General features: G+C 52.7%; 2 protein-coding genes across 3 annotated transcripts in view; both read left to right on the plus strand.

Moving 5' to 3' along the window:
* LOC137327504 (ubiquitin-associated and SH3 domain-containing protein A-like) overlaps positions 1 to 5,592 on the plus strand; it is a 102,648-nt gene extending 97,056 nt beyond the window's left edge. For both annotated transcript variants that reach the window (XM_067993397.1, XM_067993398.1), the window contains exon 14: positions 5,009 to 5,592. In XM_067993397.1, coding sequence (XP_067849498.1) covers positions 5,009 to 5,146 — 138 coding nt within the window. In that variant the 3' untranslated portion in view covers positions 5,147 to 5,592. The remainder of the gene's footprint in view (positions 1 to 5,008) is intronic.
* Positions 5,593 to 11,059: 5,467 nt separating this feature from the next.
* The window catches only part of hsf2bp (heat shock transcription factor 2 binding protein), a 76,134-nt gene continuing 74,352 nt past the window's right edge, over positions 11,060 to 12,841 (plus strand). The window contains exon 1 of the mRNA XM_067992408.1: positions 11,060 to 11,126. Coding sequence (XP_067848509.1) covers positions 11,061 to 11,126 — 66 coding nt within the window. The 5' untranslated portion in view covers position 11,060. The remainder of the gene's footprint in view (positions 11,127 to 12,841) is intronic.

Below are 12,841 nucleotides of genomic sequence, written 5' to 3' on the forward strand. Positions count from 1 at the left end.
GCCGCTCCGAGACATCCCTGACCCTTGCACCAGGGAGGCAACATACCATCCTGGAGTCTCGGTTGCGTCCGCAGAAACGACTGTCTATTCCCCTTACAATCGAGTCCCCTATCACTATAGCTTTGCCACTCTTTTTCCTGCCCTCCTGTGCAGCAGAGCCAGCCACGGTGCCATGAACCTGGCTGCTGCCACCTTCCCCTGGTGAGCCATCTCACACAACAGTATCCAAAACGGTATACCTGTTTGAGAGGGGGATGGCCACAGGGGACCCCTGCACTACCTGCCTGCACCTCTTACTCTGCCTGGTGGTCACCCATTCACTTCCTGCCTGTACTCCCTTTACCTGCGGTGTGACCAACTCGCTAAACGTGCTATCCACGAGTTTCTCTGCATCGCGGATGCTCCACAGTGAGTCCACCCGCAGCTCCAGCTCTGAGATACGATCGGTCAGTAGCTGCAGGTGGACACACTTCCTGCACACATGGTCGGCAGGGACACTTGTGGTGTCCATGACTTCCCACATCTTGCAGGAGGGCCATGTACCTGCTGCTCTTGTCCTTCTAGGTGGTAGAGGTCGCGGGTTTGGGAGGTGCTGTCGACGAAGTCTTGGCGAGTTGCTGCAGTGCATCCTGTGGATGGTACACACTGCAGCCACAGTGCGACGGTGGTGAAGGGAGTGAATGTTTCGGGTGGTGGATGGGGTGCCAATCAAGCGGGCTGCTTTGTCCTGGATGGTGTCGAGCTTCTTGAGTGTTGTTGGAGCTGCACTCATCCAGGCAAGTGGAGAGTATTCCATCACACTCCTGACTTGTGCCTTGTCGATGGTGGAAAGGCTTTGGGGAGTCAGGAGGTGAGTCATTTGCCGCAGAATACCCAGGCTCTGACCTGCTCTTGTAGCCACAGTATTTATGTAGCTGGTCCAGTTAAGTTTCTGGTCAATGGTGACCCCCAGGATGTTGATGGTGGGGGATTCGGCGATGGTAATGCCGTTGAATGTCAAGGGGAGGTGGTTAGACCCTCTCCTGTTGGAGATGGTCATTGCCTGGCACTTGTCTGGCGTGAATGTTAATTGCCACTTATCAGCCCAAGCCTGGATGTTGTCCAGGTCTTGCTGAATGCAGGCTCGGACTGCTTCATTATCTGAGGGGTTGCAAATGGAACTGAACACTGTGCAATCATCAGCGAACATCCCCATTTCTGACCTTATGATGGAGGGAAGGTCATTGATGAAGCTGCTGAAGATGGTTGGGCCAAGGACACTGCCTTGAGGAACTCCTGCAGCAATGTCCTGGGGCTGAGATGATTGGCCTCCAACAACCACTACCATCTTCCTTTGTGCTAGATATGACTCCAGCCACTGGAGAGTTTTCCCCCGATTCCCATTGACTTCAATTTTACTAGGGCTCCTTGGTGCCACACTCGATCAAATGCTGCCTTGATGTCAAGGGCAGTCACTCTCACCTCACTTCTGGAATTCAGCTCTTTGTCCATGTTTGGACCAAGGCTGTAATGAGGTCTGGCGCCGAGTGGTCCTGGTGGAACCCAAACTGAGCATCGGTGAGCAGGTTATTGGTGAGTAAGTGCCGCTTGATAGCACTGTCGACGACACCTTCCATCACTTTGCTGATGATTGAGAGTAGACTGATGGGGCGGTAATTGGCCGGATTGGATTTGTCCTGCTTTTTGTGGACAGGACATACCTGGGCAATTTTCCACATTGTCGGGTAGATGCCAGTGTTGTAGCTGTACTGGAACAGCTTGGCTGGAGGCGCAGCTAGTTCTGGAGCACAAGTCTTCAGCACTACAGCTGGGATGTTGTCGGGGCCCATAGCCTTTGCTGTATCCAGTGCACTCAGCCGTTTCTTGATATCACGTGGAGTGAATCGAATTGGCCGAAGACTGGCTTCCGCGATGGTGGGGATATCGGGAGGAGGCCGAGATGAATCATCCACTTGGCACTTCTGGCTGAAGATGGTTGCAAACGCTTCAGCCTTGTCTTTTGCACTCACGTGCTGGACTCCGCCATCATTGAGGATGGGGATGTTTGCAGAGCCTCCTCCTCCCGTTAGTTGTTTAATTGTCCACCACCATTCACGACTGGATGTGGCAGGACTGCAGAGCTTTGATCTGATCCGTTGGTTGTGGAATCGCTTAGCTCTGTCTATAGCATGTTGCTTCCACTGTTTAGCATGCATGTAGTCCTGAGCTGTCGCTTCACCAGGTTGGCACCTCATTTTTAGGTATGCCTGGTGCTGCTCCTGGCATGCTCTTCTACACTCCTCATTGAACCAGGGTTGATCCCCTGGCTTGTTGGTAATGGTAGAGTGAGGAATATGCCGGGCCATGAGGTTACAGATTGTGCTGGAATACAATTCTGCTGCTGCTGATGGCCCACAGCGCCTCATGGATGCCCAGTTTTGAGCTGCTAGATCCATTCTGAATCTATCCCATTTAGCACGGCGGTAGTGCCACACAACATGTTGGATGGTGACCTCAGTGCGAAGATGGGACTTCGTCTCCACGAGGACTGTGCGGTGGTCACTCCTACCAATACTGTCATGGACAGATGCATCTGCGACAGGTAGATTGGTGAGGACAAGGTCAAGTAAGTTTTTCCCTCGTGTTGGTTCACTCACCAAAATGCTTTGACATGAGTGGTCAAGGTGAGTGAGGTCAACTGTCAAGTGGTGTCTCCTACCAACTGCACCACGCACTACAACCCCCATCACCCACATACCAACAAACTCTTTCCATCAGTACTCGGCTCTTCCAACCAGATGCTTCCTCTCACCCTCACACATTACCACTGTTTCAAGCTGCCCACCCACAACTCACAGACCACACACATTGGCAGCTATTCAACCATGACAGGCACATCACCCAGACACATGTCCCACTTTCTTGCAGGAGAAGGTGGCGCATATCAAGAGGCAGTGGCATTTAGCCCGATAAGCCTGTTCCGCCATTCATTGAGATCATGTTGGACCTGTGACCTGACTCCATATGCCCGCCTTAGCCCCATATCCCTTAATACCCTTTGTTCACAGAAATCTATCAATCTCAGATTTAACTTTCATAAGTGAGCTAGCATCAAATGCCGTCTGCAGAAGAGCGTTCCAAACGTCTCCCACCCTTTGCGTGTAGAAGCATTTCCTAACTTCACTCCTGCATGTCCTGGCTCTAATTGTTAGGCTATGTACCCGCGTCCTAGTATTCAAGTGTAGGAGACCTCCAAAAACAGTTACAAATGTCTCGGCAGCCAGAAGCAATAATCTAGCAACTAACCTGTAAATCCTGCATGGCTCCTTTAAATAGTGCTAATGGGGGGGTCCTCCAGGCACTCTAAGACACGGTCAGATGGTCGGAGTTAGGACTGTGCGTTGAGTTGAGTGTTAAGTCCCAAAATGGTGTCTATCACTTTAAATCAGCGTTGCATTTTCTCCCTACATTACATGATTCCAGTGTTTGTTATCTGCGCCTGCGCTAACTCCTATACCAAGATGGCGTCTGGTGCACGTCACGCTGAAAACGTGTGTGCACATCCAAACGCCATCTTTGATGTCGGAGAGGCCGTGTAGCACCGAAACAACGGGCGCTACACGGCCCAATTTAGCGTCCATAAGGTGTACAATTCTGGGCACCACACTTTAGGAAGGATGTGAAGGCCTTAGAAAGGGGGCAGAGGAGATTTACTAGAATGGTGCCAGGGTTGAGGGACTTCAGTTATGTGGAGAGACTGCAGAAGCTGTGATTGTTCTTCTTCGAACAGAGAAGGTTAAGGGGAGATTTGATAGAGGTGTTCAAAATCATGAATGGTTTTGATAGAGTAAATAAGGAGAAACTGATTCCAGTAGCAGAAGAGTCGAGAACCAGAGGACAACCAGAAAAAAAATTTACGCAGCGAGTTGCAATGATCTGGAATGCGCTGCCTGAAAGAGTGGTGGAAACAGATTCAATAGTAACTTTCAAAATAATAACTTTCAAAATGGAATTGGATAAATACTTGAAGGGGAAAAATTTACAGGGTTATGGGGAAAGAGCAGGGGAGTGGGACTAATTGGATAGCTCTTTCAAAGAGCTGGCACAGGCACGATGGGCCAAATGGCCTCTTTCGGTGCTGTATCGTTCTATGATTCTAGTGCTTTCTGCCAGAAGAAAAGCTAAAGGATAAATTTCAAAAACTTTATTCAGATAAAGTTACGTTAAGTTTTTTTAAAACTGAAGAGCTATGTTTGTGTGTAGAGCAAGAATGAGAAAAGGTGACTAATGGTTAGACCCTTGTAGCTTTTGATTTGTTTACGATAAACTTAAGAAAGTTCATGCTGTTAATTTAGTTTAAAGAAAACACTAGTTGAATTTTGAAAGCAACTAATCATCTCACCTGTCTTCACTGATAAAGTTAATGCCCTCACTGCTTACGGCGGTGAGACAGATGTTATAATTGCGACCACCTGTGAGTCCCACCACACTTCCTGCAAAGTTAGGGATGGGAGAACGGGAGCTGAGGATATTCCAAACCCAGGGGTAGAGTTCAAATAAAGTGGGGAGGGGGGGGTGGTTAAAGAGGCGTAGGGATAATTGGACCAGCACACGCAGACATAATTCATTCCCATTTTAAAGTCATACATTGTCCTCATTTTTATATAATCTTTTGATTTTATATTATAATTAATTAGTAAAATTATGGCAATTTGGGAAGCAAAAAAGTAGAGTTGGATGAAGTGTCGGAGCTTCTCACCGAGAGGTGGGAGGTGCTACAGTATCGTCACTGGCAGGAAGGTGCGACTAGAGTGGGCCAAGTTTACATAGGCAGTTTCCATTCTAAATATGGTCACAGGAAGTTGACAAAGTGTGACAAGAATGTGACATAAAGTAAGATTCTTTTATATATTAAGGTAGATGGTTAAATAACATTCAACAGAAATATTTGATGGCATTTTTAATATAAAGTTTATTTTTTGAGTTGAACTATTGTAATATATTACCTTTTGCTGCCTCTCTGCTGCAGATTCCTGCTCTTGGATTGTGCTGCTGTGAAGAGGTCAAAGAAACACAGAAGTGGCAAATGATTGACCCCCCCATCAGAACCCTGACCCATGGACCCAACCCAGCATTTAGCTGGAAAGATACAATACTGCAAATTTAAGGACATTATTTTGGACAGATATATTCCTTACCATTGAATCAATTTTCTCACACAACCTGTTTTTTAGCAGTGGTCAAATAACTGAAGTCTAACTTGGTAATAACACTTAATGAAGGTTGTCTCTAACCATGGAAGGGAGAGATATTTAGGATAACTGTCTGTGACCGCAAGTTTTTAAATCTGAATCATAACCGTAACTCAGCATTCATCTGAAACCAGATTATTTTATAAACTACTCCTACTATTAAAACAAACCGCAACGTTAATACAACCAGTGTTTTACTGAGCAGATATGGCCTTTGGTTCTTAGACAAAGCATCTTCTCGTTTACAGTTTCTTTTATCTTTACTATACTTTTTAATTTGAGGCAATGAATTTACTGAGAAAGGTAATACATATTTTGTATCTTCAAAATGTAAAATGCTGTAAATTAAAATTTTGGTACAAAAGTGATTTCAAATCAGGACTGTGAAACAATGGGAATAATTTTTGCCGCATTACTATATTATTTGGAGCCCGATTTTGGAGTAAACTTTCTTGGAAGCAGTCTCAAAAACAATATGACTGTTTCAGGGAGGATAGAATAGGTCAGAAGGGAGAAGGTGAAGCGTTATTTATCAGAGATAATCCCTGCCTACTGTGGCAAGAGATATTAGCGCATCAACAGCAGCAGAATCTGTTTGGATTCAGTGGCCCCGATACTTACAGGAAGGAGCCGAGGTCCTGTCGAATTTAACAGCAGGATCTCATTTATATTTTTTTTTCTCTGTTTCCCAGTGGGTAGCCAGATTGAGAGGCTGGCCGGCAAGGAGAGGAGAGAGAAATTGTGGGGGAAGGGAGGGCAAGAGAGGTCGGTCAGGGGAGGGAGAGAGAGATTGTGGGGGGAGGTAGGGAGGGTGAGATGGGTGGGGGGAGGGAGAGAGAGATCGTGGAGGGAGAGAGGGCGGGGGATATCGGTCGGGGAAGGAGAGAGAGATCGCGGGGGGAAGGAGAGATTGCAAGGTGAGGGAGAGATTGCGGCGAGAGGGGAGAGAGATCATGAGGGAGAGAGATCACGGGGAAGGGAGAGAAAGATTGCAGGGGGAGAGAGGGAGAGATCGTGGGGGGAGAGAGGGAGAGATTGCGAAGGAGAGGGGGAGATCGCAGGGAGGGAGGGTGAGATCGCGGGGGAGAGATCGCGAGGGAGGGAGAGATCGCAGGGGAGAGATCGCGGGGAGGGAGGGAGGGAGAGATCGTGGGGGAGAGATCGCGGGGAGGGAGGGTGAGATCGCAGGGGAGAGATAGCCAGGAGGGAGGGAGAGATCGCAGGGGAGAGATCGCGGGGAGGCCCATGTCCAGAACCGTTAGAAGCTTCTCCCACTTACCCGCCCCCTCTCACCAGGCGGCCAAAGATCAGGAACGTGGGGCTGAAGTGCAGCCAGGATTTGAGGAGCAGCCGCTCAGATAGCAATACACAGGCTGCTGCCTCTCGCACTCAATGTACAGGTGAGACACCGATTCATCCAGGCCACAAAAATCACAAACGGCCTGGGAATCCCTAAATTTTATTACACACAACCACTCCGTGCCACCCGATCCCCCCGATCCCCAATGGTGCTGGGAAGGATCCCAAACAGGGAGCATTCCACCAGGGACCTCCTCCGCCAGACAGAGAGATGGAACGGCAGGGCGCGTCCAGAAAGTGAGATGGAACCCAGGGCCCGTCCGGACGGTGAGATGGAACGCCAGTGTGTGTCCGGACGGTGAAATGGAACGCCAGTGTGTGTCAGGACAGTGAGATGGAACGCCAGTGTGTGTCCGGACGGTGAAATGGAACACCAGTGTGTGTCAGGACGGTGAGATGGAACGCCACTGTGTGTCCCGACGGTGAAATGGAACGCCAGTGTGTGTCCGAACGGTGAGATGGAACGCCAGTGTGTATCCGGACGGTGAAATGGAACGCCAGTGTGTGTCCGGACAGTGAGATGGAACGCCAGTGTGTGTCCGGACGGTGAGATGGAACGCCAGTGTGTGTCCCGACGGTGAAATGGAACGCCAGTGTGTGTCCGAACGGTGAGATGGAACGCCAGTGTGTGTCAGGACGGTGAGATGGAACGCCAGTGTGTGTCCGGACAGTGAGATGGAACGCCAGAGTGTGACCGGACGGTGAGATGGAACGCCAGTGTGTGTCCAGACAGTGAGATGGAACGCCAGAGTGTGACCGGACGGTGAAATGGAACGCCAGTGTGTGTCCGGACAGTGAGATGGAACGCCAGTGTGTGTCCGGACGGTGAGATGGAACACCAGTGTGTGTCAGGACGGTGAGATGGAACGCCAGTGTGTGTCCCGACGGTGAAATGGAACGCCAGTGTGTGTCCGAACGGTGAGATGGAACGCCAGTGTGTGTCCGGACGGTGAGATGGAACGCCAGTGTGTGTCCGGACAGTGAGATGGAACGCCAGAGTGTGACCGGACGGTGAGATGGAACGCCAGTGTGTGTTCGGACAGTGAGATGGAACGCCAGAGTGTGACCGGACGGTGAGATGGAACGCCAGTGTGTGTCCCGACGGTGAGATGGAACGCCAGTGTGTGACCGGACGGTGGGATGGAACACCAGTGTGTGTCAGGACAGTGAGATGGAACGCCAGTGTGTGTCCGGACGGTGAGATGGAACGCCAGTGTGTGTCAGGACGGTGAGATGGAACGCCAGTGTGTGACCGGACGGTGGGATGGAACGCCAGTGTGTGACCGGACGGTGAGATGGAACGCCAGTGTGTGTCCGGACGGTGAGATGGAACGCCAGTGTGTGTCCGGACGGTGAGATGGAACGCCAGTGTGTGACCGGACGGTGAGATGGAACGCCAGTGTGTGTCCGGGCGGTGAGATGGAACGCCAGTGTGTGTCAGGACGGTGAGATGGAACGCCAGTGTGTGTCCGGACGGTGAGATGGAACGCCAGTGTGTGTCCCGACGGTGAGATGGAATGCCAGTGTGTGTCCCGACGGTGAGATGGAACGCCTGTGTGTGTCCGGACGGTGAGATGGAACGCCAGTGTGTGTCAGGACGGTGAGATGGAACGCCAGTGTGTGTCCGGACGGTGAGATGGAACGCCAGTGTGTGTCCGGACGGTGAGATGGAACGCCAGTGTGTGTCCGGACGGTGAGATGGAACGCCAGTGTGTGTCCGGACGGTGAGATGGAACGCCAGTGTGTGACCGGACGGTGAGATGGAACGCCAGTGTGTGACCGGGCAGTGAGATGGAACGCCAGTGTGTGTCCGGACGGTGAGATGGAACGCCAGTGTGTGTCCGGGCGGTGAGATGGAACGCCAGTGTGTGTCCGGACGGTGAGATGGAACGCCAGTGTGTGTCCGGACGGTGAGATGGAACGCCAGTGTGTGTCCCGACGGTGAGATGGAACGCCAGTGTGTGTCCGGACGGTGAGATGGAACGCCAGTGTGTGTCCGGACGGTGAAATGGAACGCCAGTGTGTGACCGGACGGTGAAATGGAACGCCAGTGTGTGACCGGACGGTGAGATGGAACGCCAGTGTGTGTCCGGACGGTGAGATGGAACGCCAGTGTGTGACCGGACGGTGAGATGGAACGCCAGTGTGTGTCCGGACAGTGAAATGGAACGCCAGTGTGTGTCCGGACGGTGAGATGGAACACCAGTGTATGTCAGGACGGTGAGATGGAACGCCAGTGTGTGTCCCAACGGTGAAATGGAACGCCAGTGTGTGTCCGAACGGTGAGATGGAACGCCAGTGTGTGTCCGGACGGTGAAATGGAACGCCAGTGTGTGTCCGGACGGTGAGATGGAATGCCAGTGTGTGTCCGGACGGTGAGATGGAACGCCAGTGTGTGACCGGACGGTGAGATGGAACGCCAGTGTGTGTCCGGACGGTGAAATGGAACGCCAGTGTGTGTCCGGACGGTGAGATGGAACGCCAGTGTGTGTCAGGACGGTGAGATGGAACGCCAGTGTGTGTCAGGACGGTGAGATGGAACGCCAGTGTGTGTCCGGACGGTGAGATGGAACGCCAGTGTGTGACCGGACGGTGAGATGGAACGCCAGTGTGTGTCCGGATGGTGAGATGGAACGCCAGTGTGTGTCCCGACGGTGAGATGGAACGCCAGTGTGTGTCCGGGCGGTGAGATGGAACGCCAGTGTGTGTCCGGACGGTGAGATGGAACGCCAGTGTGTGTCAGGACGGTGAGATGGAACGCCAGTGTGTGTCCGGACGGTGAGATGGAACGCCAGTGTGTGTCCGGACGGTGAGATGGAAAGCCAGTGTGTGTCCGGACGGTGAGATGGAACGCCAGTGTGTGTCAGGACGGTGAGATGGAACGCCAGTGTGTGTCCGGACGGTGAGATGGAACGCCAGTGTGTGTCCGCACGGTGAAATGGAACGCCAGTGTGTGTCCCGACGGTGAGATGGAACGCCAGTGTGTGACCGGACGGTGAGATGGAACGCCAGTGTGTGTCCGGACGGTGAGATGGAACGCCAGTGTGTGTCCCGACGGTGAGATGGAACGCCAGTGTGTGTCCGGACGGTGAGATGGAACGCCAGTGTGTGTCCGGACGGTGAAATGGAACGCCAGTGTGTGACCGGACGGTGAAATGGAACGCCAGTGTGTGACCGGACGGTGAGATGGAACGCCAGTGTGTGTCCGGACGGTGAGATGGAACGCCAGTGTGTGTCCGGACGGTGAGATGGAACGCCAGTGTGTGACCGGACGGTGAGATGGAACGCCAGTGTGTGTCCCGACGGTGAGATGGAACGCCAGTGTGTGTCCCGACGGTGAGATGGAACGCCAGTGTGTGTCCGGACGGTGAGATGGAACGCCAGTGTGTGTCCGGACGGTGAGATGGAACGCCAGTGTGTGTCCGGACGGTGAGATGGAACGCCAGTGTGTGTCCGGACGGTGAGATGGAACGCCAGTGTGTGTCCGGATGGTGAGATGGAACGCCAGTGTGTGTCCGGACGGTGAGATGGAACGCCAGTGTGTGTCCGGACGGTGAGATGGAACGCCAGTGTGTGTCCGGACGGTGAGATGGAACGCCAGTGTGTGTCCGGACAGTGAGATGCAATGCCAAGGTGTCCACACTCTCTCCCCCCCGCCCCCCCCAGTACAGACTCTCTTCCCCCCAGTGCCGAATCTCCCCCCCCCCCACCGTTCTCCCCCTCGCCCAGTGCGGTTGCAACTTTGCAAGTGACGTCACGGAGCTGGGGGGCGGGGTTCACTGTGGCGGGAAATTTAAATCGCGTATCTTCCAGCTGTTGGAGTCAGTGTTCCGGGGAGGGACCGTATCCAGGCCCCTCCCCCTTCCTCAGGCCCTTCCCCCTCCACAGGCCCCTGCCCTTCCTAAGAGCTCCTCCCCGGCCCCTCCCCTCCCTCAGCCCTTCCCCCTCCCCTCCCTCAGCCCCTCTCCTCCACTAGGTCCCTCCCCCTTCCCTCAGCTGCCTCCCTCTACCTGCTCTCTTCCCCAGGCCCCTCCCCTGCCTCAACTCCCTACCCCTCCCCGGTCCCGCCCTAAAGCCACTCCACCATCCCTCAGCCCCTCACCCTCCCCAAGGCCCCTCCCAACAGATGCACCCTCTCTTCCCTCAGCTCCCTCCCCAGGCCCCTCCTCCAGCTCCCTGCCCCTTCCCAGGCCCCGCCCCTTCCCCAGGCCCCGCCCCCAGCTCCTTCCCCCCCTTCCAGGCCCCGTCCCTCAGTTCCACCCCCTCCATCAGGTCCCTCCCCCTCCCTTAGCCCCTCCCCTCCCCAAAGCCCCGCCTCTCCCTCAGCTCACCCCCCCCCCTCCCTCTCTCTCAGTCCCCTCCCCCACTCCGGACTGAACCGTTTGAGTTTGGGCGGGAATGGCCGCCGCGGTTGGGTTGGTGCGCGTGCGCGGAGCCCCTCTCGGCGGAGCTCGCGGACATTCGGCGGCCATGAGGCGCTCGGCGACGCTGCGGAGAGCGGGCCCGGTCAGGGTGGCCCGCGGCATCGGCAACCCGGTAATACACGGCTCAGTTCAGCTGGGGGCTGAGGTGCGGGTGTTAATTGGGGCTTTATTGCACTCGCACTGGGGCTAAACACGGCGGTGGGCGGTCCCCGTCAATCTTAATGGTCCTCCTGAGGGGAGAGCCGTTACAGCGGGAGGACCATCGGGACAGAATCAAAGGAAGGTTACAGCATGGAAGGAGGCCATTCAGCCCATCGAGTCTGCGCTGGATCTCTGCAAGAGCAATCCAGCTAATCCCACTCCCCCGCCCTATCCCCGTAGCCCTGCATTTTTTTTCTTCCAAGTACTTATCCAGTTCCCCTTTGAAGGCCATGATTGAATCTGCCTCCCGACCGCCCCCTCGGGCCGTGCATTCCAGATCCTGACCACTCACTGTATAAAAAAAAAATTTCCTCATGTCACCTTTGGTTCTTTTGCCAATCACCTTAAATCTGTGTCCTCTGGTTCTTGACCCTTCTGCCAATCATAGAAGTTTACAACATGGAAACAGGCCTTTCGGCCCAACATGTCCATGTCGCCCAGTTTACACCACTAAGCTAGTCCCAATTGCCTGCACTTGGCCCATATCCCTCGATACCCATCTTACCCATGTGACTGTCCAAATGCTTTTTAAAAGACAAAATTGTACCCGCCTCTACTACTGCCTCTGGCAGCTCGTTCCAGACACTCAGCACCCTTTGAGTGAAAAAATTGCCCCTCTGGACCCTTTTGTATCTCTCCCCTCTCACCTTAAATCTATGCCCCCTCGTTATAGACTTCCCTGCCTTTGGGAAAAGATTTTGACTATCTACCTTATCTATGCCCCTCATTATTTTATAGACTTCTATAAGATCACCCCTAAACCTCCTACTCTCAAGGGAAAAAAGTCTCAGTCTATCCAACCTCTCCCTATAAGTCAAACCATCAAGTCCCGGTAGCATCCTAGTAAATCTTTTCTGCACTCTATCCACTCTGTCTAGACCCTTCATGATTTTGAATACCTCTATCAAATCTCCTCGCAACTGTCTCTGTTCCAAGGAGAACAACCCCAGCTTCTCCAGTCTATCCACGTAACTAAATCCCCTCATCCCTGGAATCATTCTAGTAAATCTTTTCTGCACCCTCTCTAAGGCCTTCACATCTTTCCTAAAGTGCAGTGCCCAGAACTGGAGACAAGACTCCAGTTGTGGCCGAACCAGTATTTTATAACGGTTCATAAGACTTCCTTGCTTTTGTACTCTATGCCTCTATTTATAAAGCCCAGGATCCTGTATGCTTTTTTAACCACTTTCTCAACCTGCCCTGCCACTTTCAATGATTTGTGCACAAATACCCCCAGATCTCTCTGTTGCTGTAACCCTTTTAGAGTTGTGCCCTTTAGTTTATATTGCCTCTCCTCGTTCTTCCTACCAAAATGTATCATTTTGCATTTTTCTGCGCTAAGTTTCATCTGCCACGTGTCCGCCCATGCCACCAGCCTGTCTATATCCTCTTGAAGTCTATCACTATCCTCCTCACTGTTCACTACCCTTCCAAGTTTTGTGTCATCTGCAAATTTTGAAATTGTGCCCTGTACACCCAAGTCCAAGTCATTAATATATATCAAAAAAAGCAGAGGTCCCAGCACTGACACCTGGGAAACACCACTGTACACCTCCCTCGAGTCCGAAAAACAACCATTCACTTCTCTCTGTTTCCTGTCCCTTAGCCAAGTCTGTATCCATGTTG

Source organism: Heptranchias perlo, chromosome 11 (assembly GCF_035084215.1).
Source record: "Heptranchias perlo isolate sHepPer1 chromosome 11, sHepPer1.hap1, whole genome shotgun sequence".
Classification (NCBI taxonomy): Eukaryota; Metazoa; Chordata; class Chondrichthyes; order Hexanchiformes; family Hexanchidae; genus Heptranchias; species Heptranchias perlo.